This window comes from Phlebotomus papatasi, chromosome 2 (assembly GCF_024763615.1).
Source record: "Phlebotomus papatasi isolate M1 chromosome 2, Ppap_2.1, whole genome shotgun sequence".
In the NCBI taxonomy this organism is placed as follows: Eukaryota; Metazoa; Arthropoda; class Insecta; order Diptera; family Psychodidae; genus Phlebotomus; species Phlebotomus papatasi.
In genome coordinates, this window is record NC_077223.1 from 93,416,600 (window position 1) to 93,433,588 (window position 16,989).

Below are 16,989 nucleotides of genomic sequence, written 5' to 3' on the forward strand. Positions count from 1 at the left end.
AATTGTATTCTTTTCTCCAGAAATCATATTATTAAAAATGATCACTTGGGGTAAAAAGTAACAAAGACCGAAGCAATTTCTGATGTTCCACGGCGAGAAGAAACGCAATTTCCGTGTCTGGCCGCTTTTTATTTGCATTGGTCAAACGATTTGCAGTCTTTTGTGTGTTTTTTTCTAAAATAGCTTGAAAAACGCTTTTCTCGTTTTCTCACTTTTCTCGCAGAGAAAACGGTGTTTTACAAAGATGTAGATGAATAAATTTTCTATGAAAATATGTCCTCTAGGTATTTTTTCAAATTTACGAAAATCTGTAATGAAGCGAATCAAAATATGACAATACCCAATGTCTGGTACTATTTGCCCCAGCATTTTTGAAAATGGTCACAAAATGACCTTTTAAAAATCAGCTCGATAAACGTATTTCCTTACAAAATAGAACAAAGTGACTTTCACAGAGTTGTAGAGCGGTAAATTTCATATAAAACTGTGCTAATTAGACATTTCGTAAGTGCTCGGGTAACTTGTAAAAAAATAAAATATCCGTTTTGTGACTTTTTGGCCCAGTCTCCCCTAACAATTACATCGATATTCGTAGAGTTAATTCAACTCTGCCATAGAGTTGTTTTAACTTTTTAGGTTTTTTTCTTAGTGTTAATATATATTTTTACACCTAAAAAGTGTTAAATTTATGAGGAAAAAGTTAATCGCACCACCGTTTTTTTTTCTCAGTGTAGACGTCAAGTCAATTTCCAATCGGTAGTTAAGTTTTTCGTGCTTTCAAGTTAATCATATCTCAGAATCACTCAATAATTAAATCTTTAACGTCTCATTCATAATAACGGTTTTTCATGGACAAATGTTAAAAAGGCTCTAGAAAGGGCGTTTATCAACCGAATAGGGTTGCGTTTGGGCTTGTTGGAAAGGTCTTTGAATTTCCGATGAAACTGAACCGGTTCCAATCGGTTCTGAACCGGTTCATATCCGATAACTTATTTTTATTCGAAATTCAATTATACTAGGCCTAAGTTATTTTGCGTAATGTTTTGAGTGATTTATAAATCCGTCCAAATCGGTTGTGAATCGGTAAAGAACAGGTTATAAACTGATAAATAATTTTTATCCGAAAATCATATTTTTTACATTTAAAATTATTTTGTGGGATATTTAGAGTGATTTACAAATCGGTTTAAATCGGTTGATAACCGGTATATGATAAATGACGCGAAAGTACTTTTAAGGTATAGCATCTAAGTGTCAGTTAGAAGATTTCGCAAAGCCTGGGACGCTTTGCCATCCTTTTTTTGGATATGTTTTACTGGTTGCTCAAGGTAACAAAATGGGGTCGGGGGTAATGCGATACGTATGTTCCCCGCAATTCCTATGTTCACTTCCAAGCTGACTAGACGCCTGTTAGTCCCCGGTACCCTCAGGAGAGTCATCGAAGATTGGGTAACCAACGCCAGCCAGTGAGAAGTCACGAACCTGAGACTAACGAACGAGAGATCTGGTTCGTCTAGAGAAGGTTAAAAGCAAGACTGATACGAAAACTCACAAGGAGAGTCGCCAGGACTGGAGGGGGTTAACGCAAGAGGTCCGGTCTCTTAAAAGAACTTTGTAGCCACCTGAGTAAGGGGAAATAACGTCAATATACGAAAACACCGTTGAAAAATTCTTAATAACGATTTTTCAAGGTCAAAGGTTAAAAATTCCCTAAAGAGTGTATTTCTCAACTGATTGGTATCATGTTTGGGCTTTTTGGAAAGGTCTTGGAATTTCTAACAAGCCTGAACCGATTCCAAACGATTATGAATTGGTTATGAACCGATAACTCATTTCTATCCGAAATTCGATTTCCTCCTAAGCTATTTTGGTCGAACTTTTGAAAGATTTATGAGATTTATGAATCGATTTAAATCTGTTGCGAATCGGTAAATGATGCGAAAGCACTTTTGAGGTGTATCATCGGATCACGAATTCGAGAATTTTGCAAAACGTAGGACACTTTGCCACTTAGTTTTTTTTCAACTATGAAAATCTTTATGAAATTATGAAAATGATTGTCAAATTATTTAATTAAAAAATTCTTTTTAAAATTTCACAGAATAGAAAATCAAGTTCATGATCCTTTTTAAAATGATCCTATTAGAAAGTTTATTAGTTTCCTAAATAAATTGATATCAGCCTGTATATTCACAGAATTTAAGAATTGAAAAAATGCATTAGGCTTACCTTGGATATTTTGGATCAATTTAGCAGTAGCCTGTCCCAAGATTTTGGCCTGTTTGATCATCTCTTGCGGATCAGAGGAAGATACAAGTTTGTCCGTTGTGATAAGGACATTGTCCATAGGATGATCTTCTTGTACCAGGCGTGCCCTTTCTCTAGCACTCAAGCTAATGTGCTCAAGGAGTTCCTTCAGTGTACGTGATACTTCCTGTGCAGCCGCCATTAAATCACCACGCAACTGATGATTATCTGTAGCTTCATTGCAAATTGCCACCAAATTATTGACAGCTTTAGCCACTTCACGAGCTGCTGCCTCCAATTGCTCACGGCACGCTTTGTTCTGGAGCGTTGGAGCAACCACTTTGGCACATGCCACCAATTGACTAGTGGCTAGAGCACACTGACTCGCAGCCTCGATGACTTTATTGCGTGTGTCATCGTCCTCAACGCTAGCCGCAATACTCTTGGCACGCAGAACAAGGGCAGCCGTTGTGTTGGCAACTGCCTTAGCCAGTGCCAAGAGCATATCATGAAGCTCACGACTTTCGGGACTTTCTTCGCCAATTGTACTGAGAACTTGAGTACTGGCCTCTCCTACGCGACTGGCAGCATTCAGTAGACTCTGACGTGGTTCCTTGCTTTCGGGTTCAGCTGCCTTCAGGAGATCACTCATTGCCTCGCACAGACGTCGAGTAGCATCCAAAAGACGATCTCCACTGTTGTCATCTTCCATCAGAGCTGCCAACAGACGAACTTCCTTAGTCACTGTCGGGATACTCTGTGTTATCTGGGTCACAGCTTCTCCCACAGCCTCATGATCCACATCATCCGGCTGAGTTGCTGTCACCACTTGAGCCGTGGCTGCATTCATAGTCGCAATATGCGTCGTCACGAGTTGCTTCGACGATTCCAGCGTATTCTCGCGCCATTCAATTGAATGCGGATCATCACCGAGATCAGGAATTTCAGCCCTTGTCTGCAAATCCTCCTGAGCCTTTCGCAATTCCTCGCGTCCAGCCGAAATGTAGCCCAAAAGAGCACGTTGAGGCTCTGTCAGCACCGAACTTATGCGTATCTCCTTTGACTGCATTTCCGCGCACAAAGAAAATTAAATTCTACAGTTAATTACTGCAAACGATCGCATACGTTATTTGACTAATTCACCTACGCCTAATTAAGATTTTTTTTTTAAGTTAGGAGGCAGCATGGAAAGAAAAAGATTTTTTTCCTTTAAATTGATTAGAAGTCCAATCGGTTGTTTTTTTTTTCAAAAATAAACAATTATATTGCTAAAAAGCTCAATGTAACATCGAAAAAAATGATTTTTCGTAGAATATTTACAATTTCAAAAAAAAAAGTATGTTAAAGCATTTCTAATTGCATTCATTAAATTTATTTATTAATGGTGGAGAAATTGAAGCAAAGATAAAGCGTGATAGAACTTACCAATGGTGGCTGATGGGCCAAATTAACTTGTCCAACAATTGCCCCATACTGTACATTCGTCATATCGCCATGTGTATATGGTTTTTCTCCTAATTTCAATAATTTTGTCCACAAACACCAATTAAATGTTGCAATTTATTTTTTTTATACAAAATAAATCCATTGCGATTTATACATAGAAAGAAAAAAAAAGATAGAAGAATAAAATCACTAAATTTGCAATAATAAAAGATATATTAACTACTTAAATTTAAAAAAAAAAAGATCTAGGGGAAAGTACTCTCCCTTCGAACGTTCATGACTTCGAATAACGTGAATTTTCTTTGAGTTTTCCTAAGAAACTTACAAATTTCCATTAAATAATAGTTAGTCTGTTAGGAAAGTGAAAGAAATTCACATTATTCGAAGGCATGAACGTTCGAAGGGAGAGTACTTTCCCATATGGCGTATAAAAAAACCAAAACTTAATACATTTGTGCAAAAGAGAATATCAAGTCAAAGAAATTAAGGCTCAATGCACTGAGTTTTCTTGTGAAAAATAAAAGATTTCACGTCTCGTTCTTACTTTGCATGAAAATTGTCCTAAATTTCTTATAAAATTAAAAAATGCTTTAAAATGTATGGCCAGGTTATATTAAATAAATTTACAAAAGAAGGCCTATAGCATACATTATTGAAAAAAAAGTTGCGCGGCCTAAAGCATGTCCACGATAAAATTGTTCCAAATGATTTGATTTTTATATGGCAGATGTCACTAGATCCGCATTTTAGTTGTATGTAAACATTGTAACACGTGTTTTTACCTTTCTCTTGGTGAAAATCTCATCAAATTCTGTTCATTTTTCACTGAGATACGAATTAATAATGGAAAAGAGAAGGGAACTGATCGTGTACACTTATCTAAAAAATCCTAGATCAATTACGTAGACCTTGAAAAACTCACAAATACCTTACGCCAGACCGTCCGGAGGGTGATTCTTCGATTCCTCGACAGTAAAACCACTGCCCAGAAACCTGGATGTGGAAAAAATCGGGGTATTGGATGTTATCCCTTAAATGTTATTCCAGTTTTGTGCACAAAATCAAACAGAGGAATGGACTGAAGATTTTAAGGCTCAAACAGCCCCTAATCGCGCCGAACCGCGATGATGATCTTGTACAGACCTTGATGGAAGGACTCAAGAAGAAGATTCAAGATTTCGCCAATCAAATACTTGAATAAGAAAAGTAATTATCTAGTAAATCTACAATGAATCAAAGTTTCAAAAAATATTTTTCTTTCTTTTTAATGTTATGTAGACTTCATTTTTAAAGCATTATTCTTGGAAACAATATTATCGTGGACACGCGTTATACCACTCCTCAGAGTTACCACCCCAGCTGAACAGTGATTAGTACCGTTGGCTTAGAAGAGTCTTCGTCAGGATGGGCCTTCTCCCTTCAACTCTTCTAGGCTCAACAGTCCTATTACAATAACGAGTCAAATTCATAAAAAGCATATAAAAAAAAAGAAATATTTGAAGCTTGAATCGTCCGAAGGTTGCGCGCCTTCCCTTCTTTGAATATACAAAAGTAGAATTGAAAATAAGAAATTAGAATATATGAACTAATTTGTGAGAAATATTTTTTTTTCATTTTTTTTTCATTAAAAATAAGAACTAAAGTGTTCAGAAGTTGTAAAGGCAAAGTCCATCCATCCATCAATAAAAAAAATGAGATTTACTGGGATATTTTATAATCCTATGAAGACTAACAATCCGAAGAATTTTAATCATAGAAAAGGCCTAAAGAGCCCAGTAATCTAAAAATAGGCCACTCCCCCTTCAGGCGTATTACACAATAACGATTTTAATGATTAAAATCGTAAATTAAAAACAAATAATTACTATTTTTCGACTCTATACGTGGCAACAGTAAAAATACAAGTAACTTTGTGGCTCATTTATTTCATAAATCGCGAAAAATAGCAATTTCAATCTAAGTGGCGAAAAGTGGGGCACTGGCGAAAAGTGGTGATTCCAACCTACGAATCATAATTTTTCAACTAAAAAATACTATTTTTTCAACCAAACTATTAAGCTTTTAAAATTTTAAATCAATAGGAAAACCGGGGCAGAATTAGATAGTAAATAAAATTTTCCTTTGTCCTATAATTTGTGAAAAACATATTTGAATCAAATTTGCTTAATATTTTTTTCTAAGGAAAATTATAACAGTCCAGTGTCTAATTCTACGCCTCATTAAATTTGCCCCGGTCTCCCCTACGTGTGATATTAAAATCAAACTAATGAAAGCTATACTGAAACTTTTTTGTGTGTTGAAATAATTGTTGCTAATAGTGAATAATAAAATTTTGGATGAAAGCAAATGACGAAAACTATTTTATACTGCATCTTGTATTTACATTAAAAATGTTATGATATTTTCAATTCCACTTACCGTCAGATCCACGCATAATGACTGGTTTTGCCAGTGATTCCGTATTAATTTTTCCCACTCTATTTGTCTCATGTTGCAGGAAAGTTGCTCTAAAAGTCAAATAAACAATTTTCATATTTATACTCTTTTTGTATCTCCCCCTTTGCGAAAAAAAAATCAATTTAAAACTCACTTTGACGGAGCTACACTCTCTTCCACCATCGTTGATCCCTCATCTCCTTCAATTCCAAAGTGATCTTTGCTCTGTTTCTTCTTCAAGATGATATCAATATAGCCCGAAATTAGATGAACAATCTGTTCAGCTTCGGTCGTCTGCACCGAATAGTACTGATCGGCATAATCACCAAAATCCAGGGTAAAGGTATTTGGTGATGCACCCCAACGACGAACAGTTGTCAGTGGCCATGTTTTGAGAATTTCCTTGGTTTTTTCATCCAGACGCAACACTGAATCTTTCGTAACACCCAACAATCTTGGCACTAATTTATTTTTTCCACTCAATTTCTCCTTCACCAGGAAGAATGTTACACCATACGTTGGCAGTTCTCGGGCTGTTTTTGTATAAAGAACTTTTGCATCAATCTCCGACAATTCTATGTGCCTTCGGTGTTCAGCAAAAATTTTCTTCTCAATATTTTTTACCCGAACATACGATTGAGGAAGAAATTCTTTTAAGCTGCAATGCAAGATGCAAAATTAATTGCCCACATTGATGGAGAGAGAGAATAAAGAAAAAAGAAAAAAAAAGAAATAACATCATGCTGGCAACAAATGCACAGCAAAAAAAAAACAACGAAAAAAAAATTAAAAGAAATAGTGTTGTACTAACTCTAAAAATCCTGTGGTGTGTTTCTTGTCGTTGTAGTCACCAAATTGAATTTGTGCCTGAATACCTGCAAATTCACATGCTTTTTCCTGTGTTACCGGATGTGTACCATCTAAAATTGCATCCCTGGCCTGTACATACAGCAAATTCAATTGAACTGGATCCCTTGAATCAATATTCTGGTCAGAATAGAAGAATTTACGTCTCAACAGTACTGTTTCTGACTCATCAATACCCTGTTCCCTCAGTGTCTTTCCCATCTCAACCCAATTGATCTCATCATCTGTCTTCAATTTCTTCCTCAAACTCTCCATTTTAGCATCGCGATCCTTCTCAGCCACCTTTCGACGAAGTGTCAATGTACTGAATTTATTATCGGGCAAATTTTCATTTTGCTTCTCATTCTCCTCACGCACCAAACCATATTCCTCATGATTTGTTATGCCAATCTTCGTACAAATCACCACCATCAATTGTGACACTGGATGAGAATCATCCACCAAAATTGTCTTTACTGCTCCATCCAGCATACGTACACGCAATGTTCGCAATTTGCGTCTGTACTCGAGAACATCGTGATTGTGAAGGAAATAGTGACCCAAATGACGGCCCGATTCCAACCATACACCCTGACGATTGTCCTCATCGGCCAAAAAGAGCCCATACTCTTGAGCTATATTATGGCAATTTCACCAAAAACAAATTTTATGTTTGATATAAAAGAAATAATCTAAGAAATTTTTCTCCAAAAAAAAAATCCCACTACTCACGTTGTCCTTGAACAGCTTCAGCAAATTTATCCCGAATAATCTTACATGCATCAAATACTGTTGTGCTCGGATCAAATTGGATTGTCTTCGTAACACGTCCACCCTCTAAACTGATCCTCAATGATAGCGTAGCCATTGTGAACTAAAATAAAATAGAGAGGACAAACTCAACTTTAGCAAATTTTCTCAAAGTTCCTTTTGAAATTGTCTTAGGGGAAGTGTGCCAAATTTCGGCCAGCTTCTAATTTCGGCCACTTTGAGTGTAATTTCGGCCATGCAAATAAATTAATTTAAATTATGTATGTAATCTTCGAATAGTCAATGAATTCATTTTGATTTTGAATATTTATTCATTTTACGATGTACAGTAGAGTCTCGCTATAGGCCATCGCTCTATAGTCCACAATTTATCGACCGTTGATTTCAAAACACTGATTTTAAGTTAGGTTATGTTTTTTAGTATGCGACATGCATAATTATTTTAATATTTTTGGCAAACTTTATTAAGTAGTTGTGATAATTGTGATCCATAATGAAGAGAGCGAGGACAAGTACCACAATCGCAAAGAAAATGGAAGCCGTCGAGAAATTTCAATACTAAAAATCGTTGATAATTTTAAAAAATTACATGGACTAGTGCGACCCAAGTGTCAAATTTGAAACCAAATATGGACTATAGCGAGACTCTACTGTATTAACACAAAGATCGTTAAATTTTAGGCATAATTTGAATTTAAATTGCGTTGTGATTTGTGGTAAAGTGCAGAAGGTTTTCCTTCGGTGATTTTCGTGAAAATTGATTAGTTTTCATTAAAGATTGTTTCTGTTTATATTAATAGTGAATCAATCTTTAAATTTCGGGTAAAATTTCCCAGCTGGATCCTATATTTCGCGTTAAAAAAGTATGTATTTTGTGAGCGTCTCTCGGGTGAGGTAGTGTTGCCTATTCCGGCAACATCCTTTGCTTTCCTAAATTTCTTATTCATTTTATGTTTTTTTTTTTCAATTTCTGAGTTCTACAATGTCCAGAGAAAAAAAACCATTGCTTCTATGAAAAAGATGATGTGGAAAAGGCCTTGGAAGGGTTCAGGAAGGGCAAAATGCTACGGGAATCTGCGTGTAAATTTGAGATGCTACTCTTCAGGTTTTCAGGACAAATTACATGGAAGATCTCAGCGCTTGTGGGTCATATAAACGTATTAAACTCGTTCCGTTTGACGTTTTGAAATTTTCTATCCGGTGCGTCACAAAAGGTGGTCAGAAAAAGGTGGCCAGAATTTCACTCAAAGTGGCCGGAATACTACCCAAAGCAATGTCCATATTTTTATTATTTTTTTTTTATATTTTAGCAAGTGATTTAAAGAAAAGAAGGATGATAAACTAGTTTTCAAGGTTACACCCAACCCTCCCGAAAAGGAAGTAACAAAATATCAATATGAATTAAAAATATTGCATTTCAAACTTAGGACTTCGGTGCTCTAAATAGGGGAAACCGAGGCAAAATTATTCATAAAGTACAATTTTTCTTTGCCTATAATATCCGGTAAAGATGTTTGAACCAAGCTGATAAATATTTCAATGAATAGGGAGGGAGGTTTTTACTCTGAATAAATAGTAGGGGGAAGTGGGGCACCTTTGAATTGGTCCAGCTTTAAAATTGGGAATTTCTCCTATTTTAAAATGCAATTGAGCCTTATCATGATGAAATTTACCTTCCCAATAGATTTGATGAGCTAAAAGCTCATCAAACAAACAACTCAAATTCAAAACTGCCCCATTTTCCCCTAGCTAGCTTAATATTCTTCTTAAGAAATACTAATACACCACTGGAAAAAAATCGCAAAATTGTTCATAATTGTTTGAGGATTCCCTCTGAGGACTTGTTACATTACAAAAATTACAAAATGCTTGTAAATCAACCTATATAAAAGTTCGGAAGGGTTTGTACTTTTTCACAACTTTGTTCGTAACATGATCACTTGACGAGCTTTTTCATTCTTTTACAAACATTTGTTCATAAATGTTCGTAAACACATAAAATAATATGAAGGCAGGACATGAGTGTCCCTTCCGGAAGCGTCAGTAGCGGACAATTTTCAAAACGAAAGGACATTCGTGTCCTGCCCTTATATTATTTTCACGTCACTTAAATTACTTCTTTACATAAAATTATGTTTGTAAAATTACGTCATTTGTTCGTATAATTTCGTCAGACAAAAAGAAAAGTAATAAAATTTTTTTGTAAAAGAACAAAAATGCTCGTCATGTGATCATGTTACAAACTATTTTGTGAAAAAATACAAACATTTACGAACTTTTTGTGGGTTATACGATTTACGAACATTTCATAGGTCCTCAGTAGGAATCCACAAACATTTATGAACAATTTTACAAAGTATTATTTTCCGTGTATCTAATTTTATCCGTGACTTTATCAAAATAAATTAATCTAAACCGCAAAAAGGCGACAAATCTTTCTTGATCAATGGCGTCTGTACATAGAATGAATTTTCGGCAAAAATTCCTTTTTTTAAAAATTTTTTTGAAATGGCTCCCACTATGTAGAGGCCTTAAAAGAATAAATATCTTCTTTTTAATTTTAGGTTCTGCTTTTTAATTCTTTAAGGGCAGAATCACATAGACAATAAATTGACACATTGACCGTATTACCTTATCTCATACTCAGTGGCACTAGGTGAAAATAATATAAGAAAATTGAAGAAATAAAACGAAAATTCGATAAACGATGAGCAAAAAAACTGTACTATTAATTTCTCTTACAGTTTTTTTTCACAATTGATCGAATTTTCGTTTTATTTCTTCAATTTTCTTATATTATTTTCACTTAGTGCCACCGAGTGTGAGATAAGGTAATACGGTAATCGAGAATTTGCGTAAGAATTGCGATGAAAATGCGTAAATTAACGAAATACGGTGAGCAACTAACTGTCAATGTGATTCTGCCTTAATCGACTCAAATATTTAGTAATAAAGCTTTTAATTACTTAGTTTTCTTCTTTGAATTTAAAATTACCTATAAATAACTAGTATTTTGTTATCTCACGATTTCATTGAGTATTTGAGGAAAATATTTATTTAGTAGCGCACAATAACTTTTGTTTGTAAATATGTTTTCAAAATTTTCTATGAGTGTGAGCGAGATGACAAAAACAAGTAGAGAAACGATAATTAGCTCCGAGAAAAGTACCTCACCCTTCTCCATGTTACTGTAAAATCGTTTTTTTTCTTCAACTTTTTTTTAATTTGTTCAAAAAATTAAATTCCCTTTAATGGCATTGAAAATGTGGAAAATAAATATCTTTTTCCTTCCTTTATATATATCTTTCATGTGTCATTTCCTTCTTGGCTTATGTCCACACAGTGGATTATTGAATTCATCCCCTCTTCCTCAAAAAAAAAAAAAACCCATATAAGGGATATAGAATTACGAAAATTACATAAACACACTCAAGATTGATTAAATAAAGAACGCATTCGAGAATTTTTCTTTCCTCAGCTCAAATCCCTCCTAACTCACACAGTAGGTATTTTGCTCACTAATGTGATTTAATGGACTCATCCCTTGGATTGACTCAAGAGAAATTCAAGACAATCATTACCTTATTATTACAGAAAAAGAAAGAACAATGGAAAGTCTTTATTTATATGTTATTTCTATACGGGAAATCTTACAATTCTCTGAAAACATTTTTTTTTCTTCTTTCTTACAATATTCCATCATACTAAAAATAGGATTCTTTTACATTATCATGTTGATGGAAAAGTCACAGAGATAGAGAAAAAAAATCAATATAAGAGAATGTTGGCATTTAAAGAACGGTAAAAGAATTGCAAGGAAGAAGAGACAAATGTTGAGGAGAAAATAAAAGAGGTCACTTGATAAATAAAAGAAGTATATTTCAAAGTTCTTCTATAACACCATCCACCTTAAACCACCCATCATCCTAGGAATCCATTTTATTCTATTTCAGTCTCTGAATTGTTTGTATCAGTGCAGTTTAATTGTTCGCAACTTTCATCCTTTCAGGAATCCTATTGTCCTTTTTTTGTCCGTCAAAGTGAATCTACCATGAATTCCAGCACTTTTTGCCTTTACAGACGCGTATATTCATTCCCTTTTACCAATACTTTTTATTTAGGGTAACAAAGCGGTGTATAAAGTATCATTTGTGGATGCAGATGGTGTCATAAGTATTCTTTTGAAAAATTGAGTATACTTTAATTCACAGCTTTCCTTCTTTTTTAATTAAATAATCAAGATTTTAGTTGCTAACTTATTTCAAAAAAATGTTTATTAAAATTCGACAGAGGTTTTCGATTTTAAAACTAACTAAAGCATACATATACGAGCATCATACTTAAGATTTAGTCATACGGTTTATTTTTTTAAATTTATTTTCGGCTAGATTTTGGCTTGGGATTGATATGAAGGACAAACGATCCATTTCATTTCATTTTTTTAGAGGCCTTCGGGAACTGGGCTAATGACCTAGACAGACTTACGGCTTAAGCCAAGAGACGGTTTAGTGGAAAACTGATGGGAATGTAGTCTACATGTTAGTGCAGCTTCATTGAAAAGAGTTCAAGTATCTCGGGGTTTTGTTCACGAATGATGGTAGGGTGGACGCAGAACTCTCGTCGCGAATCGGTCAAGCTTCTACAGTAATGAGGGAGAGCTTGGCTGAAGCGTGGTAAGGAAGACCGAGCCTTCCTTACCATAGGTGTAATTCCTTCATAACTACACCTATTCTCACTTATTATCATGAGATTTAGGTAATGATCGAAAGTATAACCGAAAGTATAATCGAAAGTATGATCGAAAGCCTGACAGCTCCTAGGAGCTAGCCATTTTTTTCTCAATGTTTTTTGTTGGATTTGCGTTTAATCAGAGCAGCATTTGTACTGTCTTCTTTTTTAATTTCTTGCTGTTTTGTAAATTTAAAAAATATCCATCCTAAGGATGTTTGGCATATACAACCTGAGAAGGAGTTTTCCACCGTTTTCACTCCGGAGTAGGTTGGTAACCAACATTCAGACGGCGGTGGCCGCAGAAAGACATTTGCAATGTATCGCAATCCCCAAAAGCATTGATGACAATAAAATATCTATCTATCTATGAGATCGCGATTACACGCCGAGATCGAATGAAGAACGTAGCGCTTCGTGAGGAGCTAAAAGTCGAGAAGTTACTTCTGCGAGTTGAGAGATCACAACTTCGAAAGTATGGTTATGTTCAGCGCATAATGAAAACAGACTACCCAGAAAAGCTACGCAAGCCATTGTAAAGAGGCGTCGACCTCGGGGAAAATCTAGGACAAGATTATTGAATCAAATTCAGGATCATGCCTTGGAGCGCCTTGAGATCGAACATCTTCCTGAAGTGGCGGAGGTTCGACAGGTGTGGACTGTTAAACTGAGTATCATTGTTTATGTATCTGAGTATCAGTTAGGTCTCCATATCGAGGTCTAATATTAAATAATAAATTTCAAATTGGAAATTCATTTTTTTTTGTATAATTTTGTGAATCTAATTTTGAGAAAAATAACATATCGTCGTGGTTGATCCATTGGGTCCTGGTCAAAATCCCGAAAGCCAAAATCCCGAAAGCCAAAATCCGGAACGCCAAAATCCGGAACGCCAAAATCCCGAAAGCCAAAATCCCGAATGGTCCAAAATCCCGAATTCTTAAAAGTGTCATAGCTACTCCCACGATTGCACCCGTGCTTGTTGGAGGCAAAGGGAAATCTTCTGTCTTGGGAAATTATTTTAAACATTTTCCTCCATATAATTTCATCCCTTTCAGGATTTTGGCTTTCGAGATTTTGGCATTCGGGATTTTGGCCTTTTCGGGATTTTGGCTGCCATCTGATCTATTATATCTACATATGAAACTGGTATAGAGGTCAAAAGTTCTAAGATCTCATCTTCGAATCGCTGAGGGACCCCCACGTAAATCAATTTTAATATTTCAAATTTGAGAATATGCCATCCTCCGTTTTTCGCAATATTTTAAATGATTTATAAATCGGTTCAAATCGATTATTAATCGGTAATGTACCGGCTTTGAATCCAAAAGTAATTTGTGTCCGAAAATCAATTTTATAATTCCTAAATATAACTATTTTGTGGGATCTGTTAATTGTTGGGAATTGGTAAAAATCGGTTGAGAATCGGTAAACAGTAAATGATGGGAAAGTACTTTTGAAGTATAGCATCTAAGTCACGATTTCGAGCACTTCGCAAAGGTCGCAAAGCCTGGGATGCTTTGCCACTTCTTTATAATTTTACTAATATTAGTTCAAAAAAATCACTGCAGTTCATACTCTGTTAAATATTAGTAAAATAATTGAATGAAATAAAAATAAAAATAATAATATACATTTTAGGGTACAAAAATCGATGGATCAGATTAAAGTACAAGTAAAGAATGTACTTGAATGTAATATCCTCGTATAAAAAGGATGTTCAATTGATCTTACTTTGTCCCTTTTTCCTATCTAGTTCAAGTTGTCACACAATTGATTTACATTTGTCTTTATAAAGTCAAAAGAACCCTTCAAGCCCTTCTCAACGAAGAAAAAAAATATGCAAAGTGTGGAAATGATAGGGATTGTAAAAAAAAAGAAAGAAAATCTTCCACTTGTCTACAATATTGCACACAGTCTATATTGGAGAAAATACAAATCGGAAAAGTTGGGTGGGAAAGCATTTGGAAAGTCGTTGACTTTATGTCTCAATATTCTTAGATTTCTTAACATGTTTTTCCCTATCTCCCTGTGAATATTTTCTCACTTTTCAATTCTCTCTTTTACTTTTTCCCACTCTCTTGCATCTCCACACACTTTTTTTTTATTTTACTTTTTGCCTTTTAAATTTTCCGCATCATATGTGTTTCAGAATAGAACATAGAATATTGTGTGTATCTTCTAGGTGAAATTTTATTCGAATATACAGAATAAAATTCACATTATTACTTAATGTATATCTTTTTCCTTTGAAAACAATAGGAAAGGAATATGCAAAATATTGATCTTCTTTTCCTATCAGAAATATAAATTATGTAAATAAACGGAAATTTCAATAGAGTAAAGAAAAATATTGTTGCTTTGAAAAAGAGCATTTTAACCTGATTTTGTTGATTTTTCTCATGTTCCTCAAAATAGAGATAAGGAAAACATTCTTCACACGGACAAAATATTTTAACCAAATTGTTGTAAATTGAATCACGATCCATATTTTTTTCTCGTAAAAATCATTTATTGAAACACTATTAGGTGGAAAATATATAGAAGTATTTTTCATTTAAAGTAATTTTTTTTTTAAAGAATTTCTTAGTCACACTATTTTTTTAAAGTCATTTAGAAAAGTTAAGATAAAAACGTGTAGAAAATTACACGGAAATTAAATCAGTTTCATCACTTTTTCATTTCTATTTTCGAACACAATCTCTTCTCTGTTTACCACCGACGAGAAGGTAGAGACAACTGGAGACAGTGAAAAGTTGTTTGATGTCAGATACTCCAGTACCTTGATGAAAATACCTCTGGCAAAGAGAGAAGGAATGCTAGGGAATTTTCTCTCTATTTTCCTCTCCATATAGTAGCGTCGCTATCGCTTTTACGTCGGCAGTGGCGTCGGGGATATAGGAGAACAAAAATCATTCTTGACTTTAAGCGCATGGCATTAAGGGCAGAGACAAGGGAATTAATTTCACTTCTCGCTTTTTTTTTCATTCATTCGCCTTTCTTCTTGAAAATCACACACTTTTGTGCCTTTTTTTTTGGCAAATTCTATTTTAGAGGGAGAAAGGGGAAAAAGTTAGACCTTTAATCTAGAAGAGAGGAAAATTGAAAAGGAATAGCTTACCAAAAGCTTCAAAAGAACGATTAAAAAATGAACAGAGTGTATAGGATGTATGAGACCCATTGAAATAGCGTTGTAGAGTAAAGATAATAATTGATTTTGAAGGTATTTCTAAATTCACAATACACATACACAAAATATTCTGTATATTATTTTATTTTTAATTATGAAAATATCTCAATAATCTTAACACAATAAATAGAAGAAAATGCAATTAAATATTAAATGATTAAATTTTAAAATTAAATTCCAGACGATGCGTTTTCTCATGGGGAGAAAAACAATTTAGATGGAACTGGATAATTACAATTACAGAAAACTCCATAGTGCAAGAACCTCAAAATATTCTGTTGAAGTTGGTATTTTCCACTTTCTTGTTAGATAACTAAAACTGTGTGATAACTTTATTATATATGTGAAATATTAGACATTTAGCATAGTTGTATATCAAAATACAGAAGTTCAACCATTTATTTTATCTCCATGATACTTCTTCATCTCGAAAAGCTTCATAGTACAAGAAATAAGTCAATATTATTCACAGCACCAATTAATAATCGTATTACTAAAATTCCAAGCAAATATGGGGAAATTGAAACCTTAAGTATTGCCAGTATAGTATAGAGTAATACACTCATCATATCGTAAAATGTTCTTTTGAAAACCTTTTATAAATCTACTATGAAATAGAAAAATGAAGGATTAAACATGATCAAATACAAATTCAAAAAATCATTTAAAAATTTTATAGCTCAAGCACACCTTTTAGATTAGGAAATTTCATAAAATCTAAATTCATTTCCCTTTCTTATCTAAAAGTTTCTCGCATGTATAATCATACTTTTACGCACTCTTCTTTCTTGAACGTCACAACTAAATCAATTTAGTTTAATCCAATTTTAGGTGCAACGGAACAGATAGACATATTCAAAACGTTTGAGAAAGAAAGAAATGCGAATTTTGACTTCATGAAATTCTCCTGATCTAAAAAGTGTGCCAGAGCCATTAGACCAACTTGAATGTTTCTTGTAAAAAATAGACTCATTTCTGTAAAACAATTAGTAAAAAAAAAATTTAATTTTTCCAAAAAAAAAAGTATTTTTACTGCCAAAGTACTAGACAGTTTATTTTTAATGGCACTGGCACACCTTTTAGATCAAGAAAATTTCATGAAATTTAAATTCGCATCCTTTTCTCTCTCATTTTCTTTTGGATAAGTCTATCCTACTCTTTCGCACTCTTCTTCTTCTTCTTCTTCTGGACATCACACAATATTTAATATCAGTCTATTTTTCAGTGAAAAAGAATGAGATGAACATATAGTAAGGCCATGTAACTCCGACGATTGCAAAACTCGGATGCCGCGACCGATTTAACTCGGATACATCCACTTAAAA

General features: G+C 34.1%; 1 protein-coding gene across 3 annotated transcripts in view; it reads right to left on the reverse strand.

Annotated features, from left to right (window-relative positions):
• Positions 1-16,989, reverse strand: part of LOC129802422 (talin-2) — a 76,577-nt gene that overhangs the window by 25,978 nt on the left and 33,610 nt on the right. For all 3 annotated transcript variants that reach the window (XM_055848207.1, XM_055848206.1, XM_055848208.1), the window contains exons 3-8: positions 7,708-7,849; positions 6,941-7,610; positions 6,284-6,787; positions 6,112-6,200; positions 3,673-3,761; positions 2,230-3,310 (exon numbers count right to left, since the gene is read on the reverse strand). In XM_055848207.1, the coding sequence (XP_055704182.1) occupies positions 2,230-3,310; positions 3,673-3,761; positions 6,112-6,200; positions 6,284-6,787; positions 6,941-7,610; positions 7,708-7,843 (2,569 nt within the window). In that variant the 5' untranslated portion in view covers positions 7,844-7,849. The remainder of the gene's footprint in view (positions 1-2,229; positions 3,311-3,672; positions 3,762-6,111; positions 6,201-6,283; positions 6,788-6,940; positions 7,611-7,707; positions 7,850-16,989) is intronic.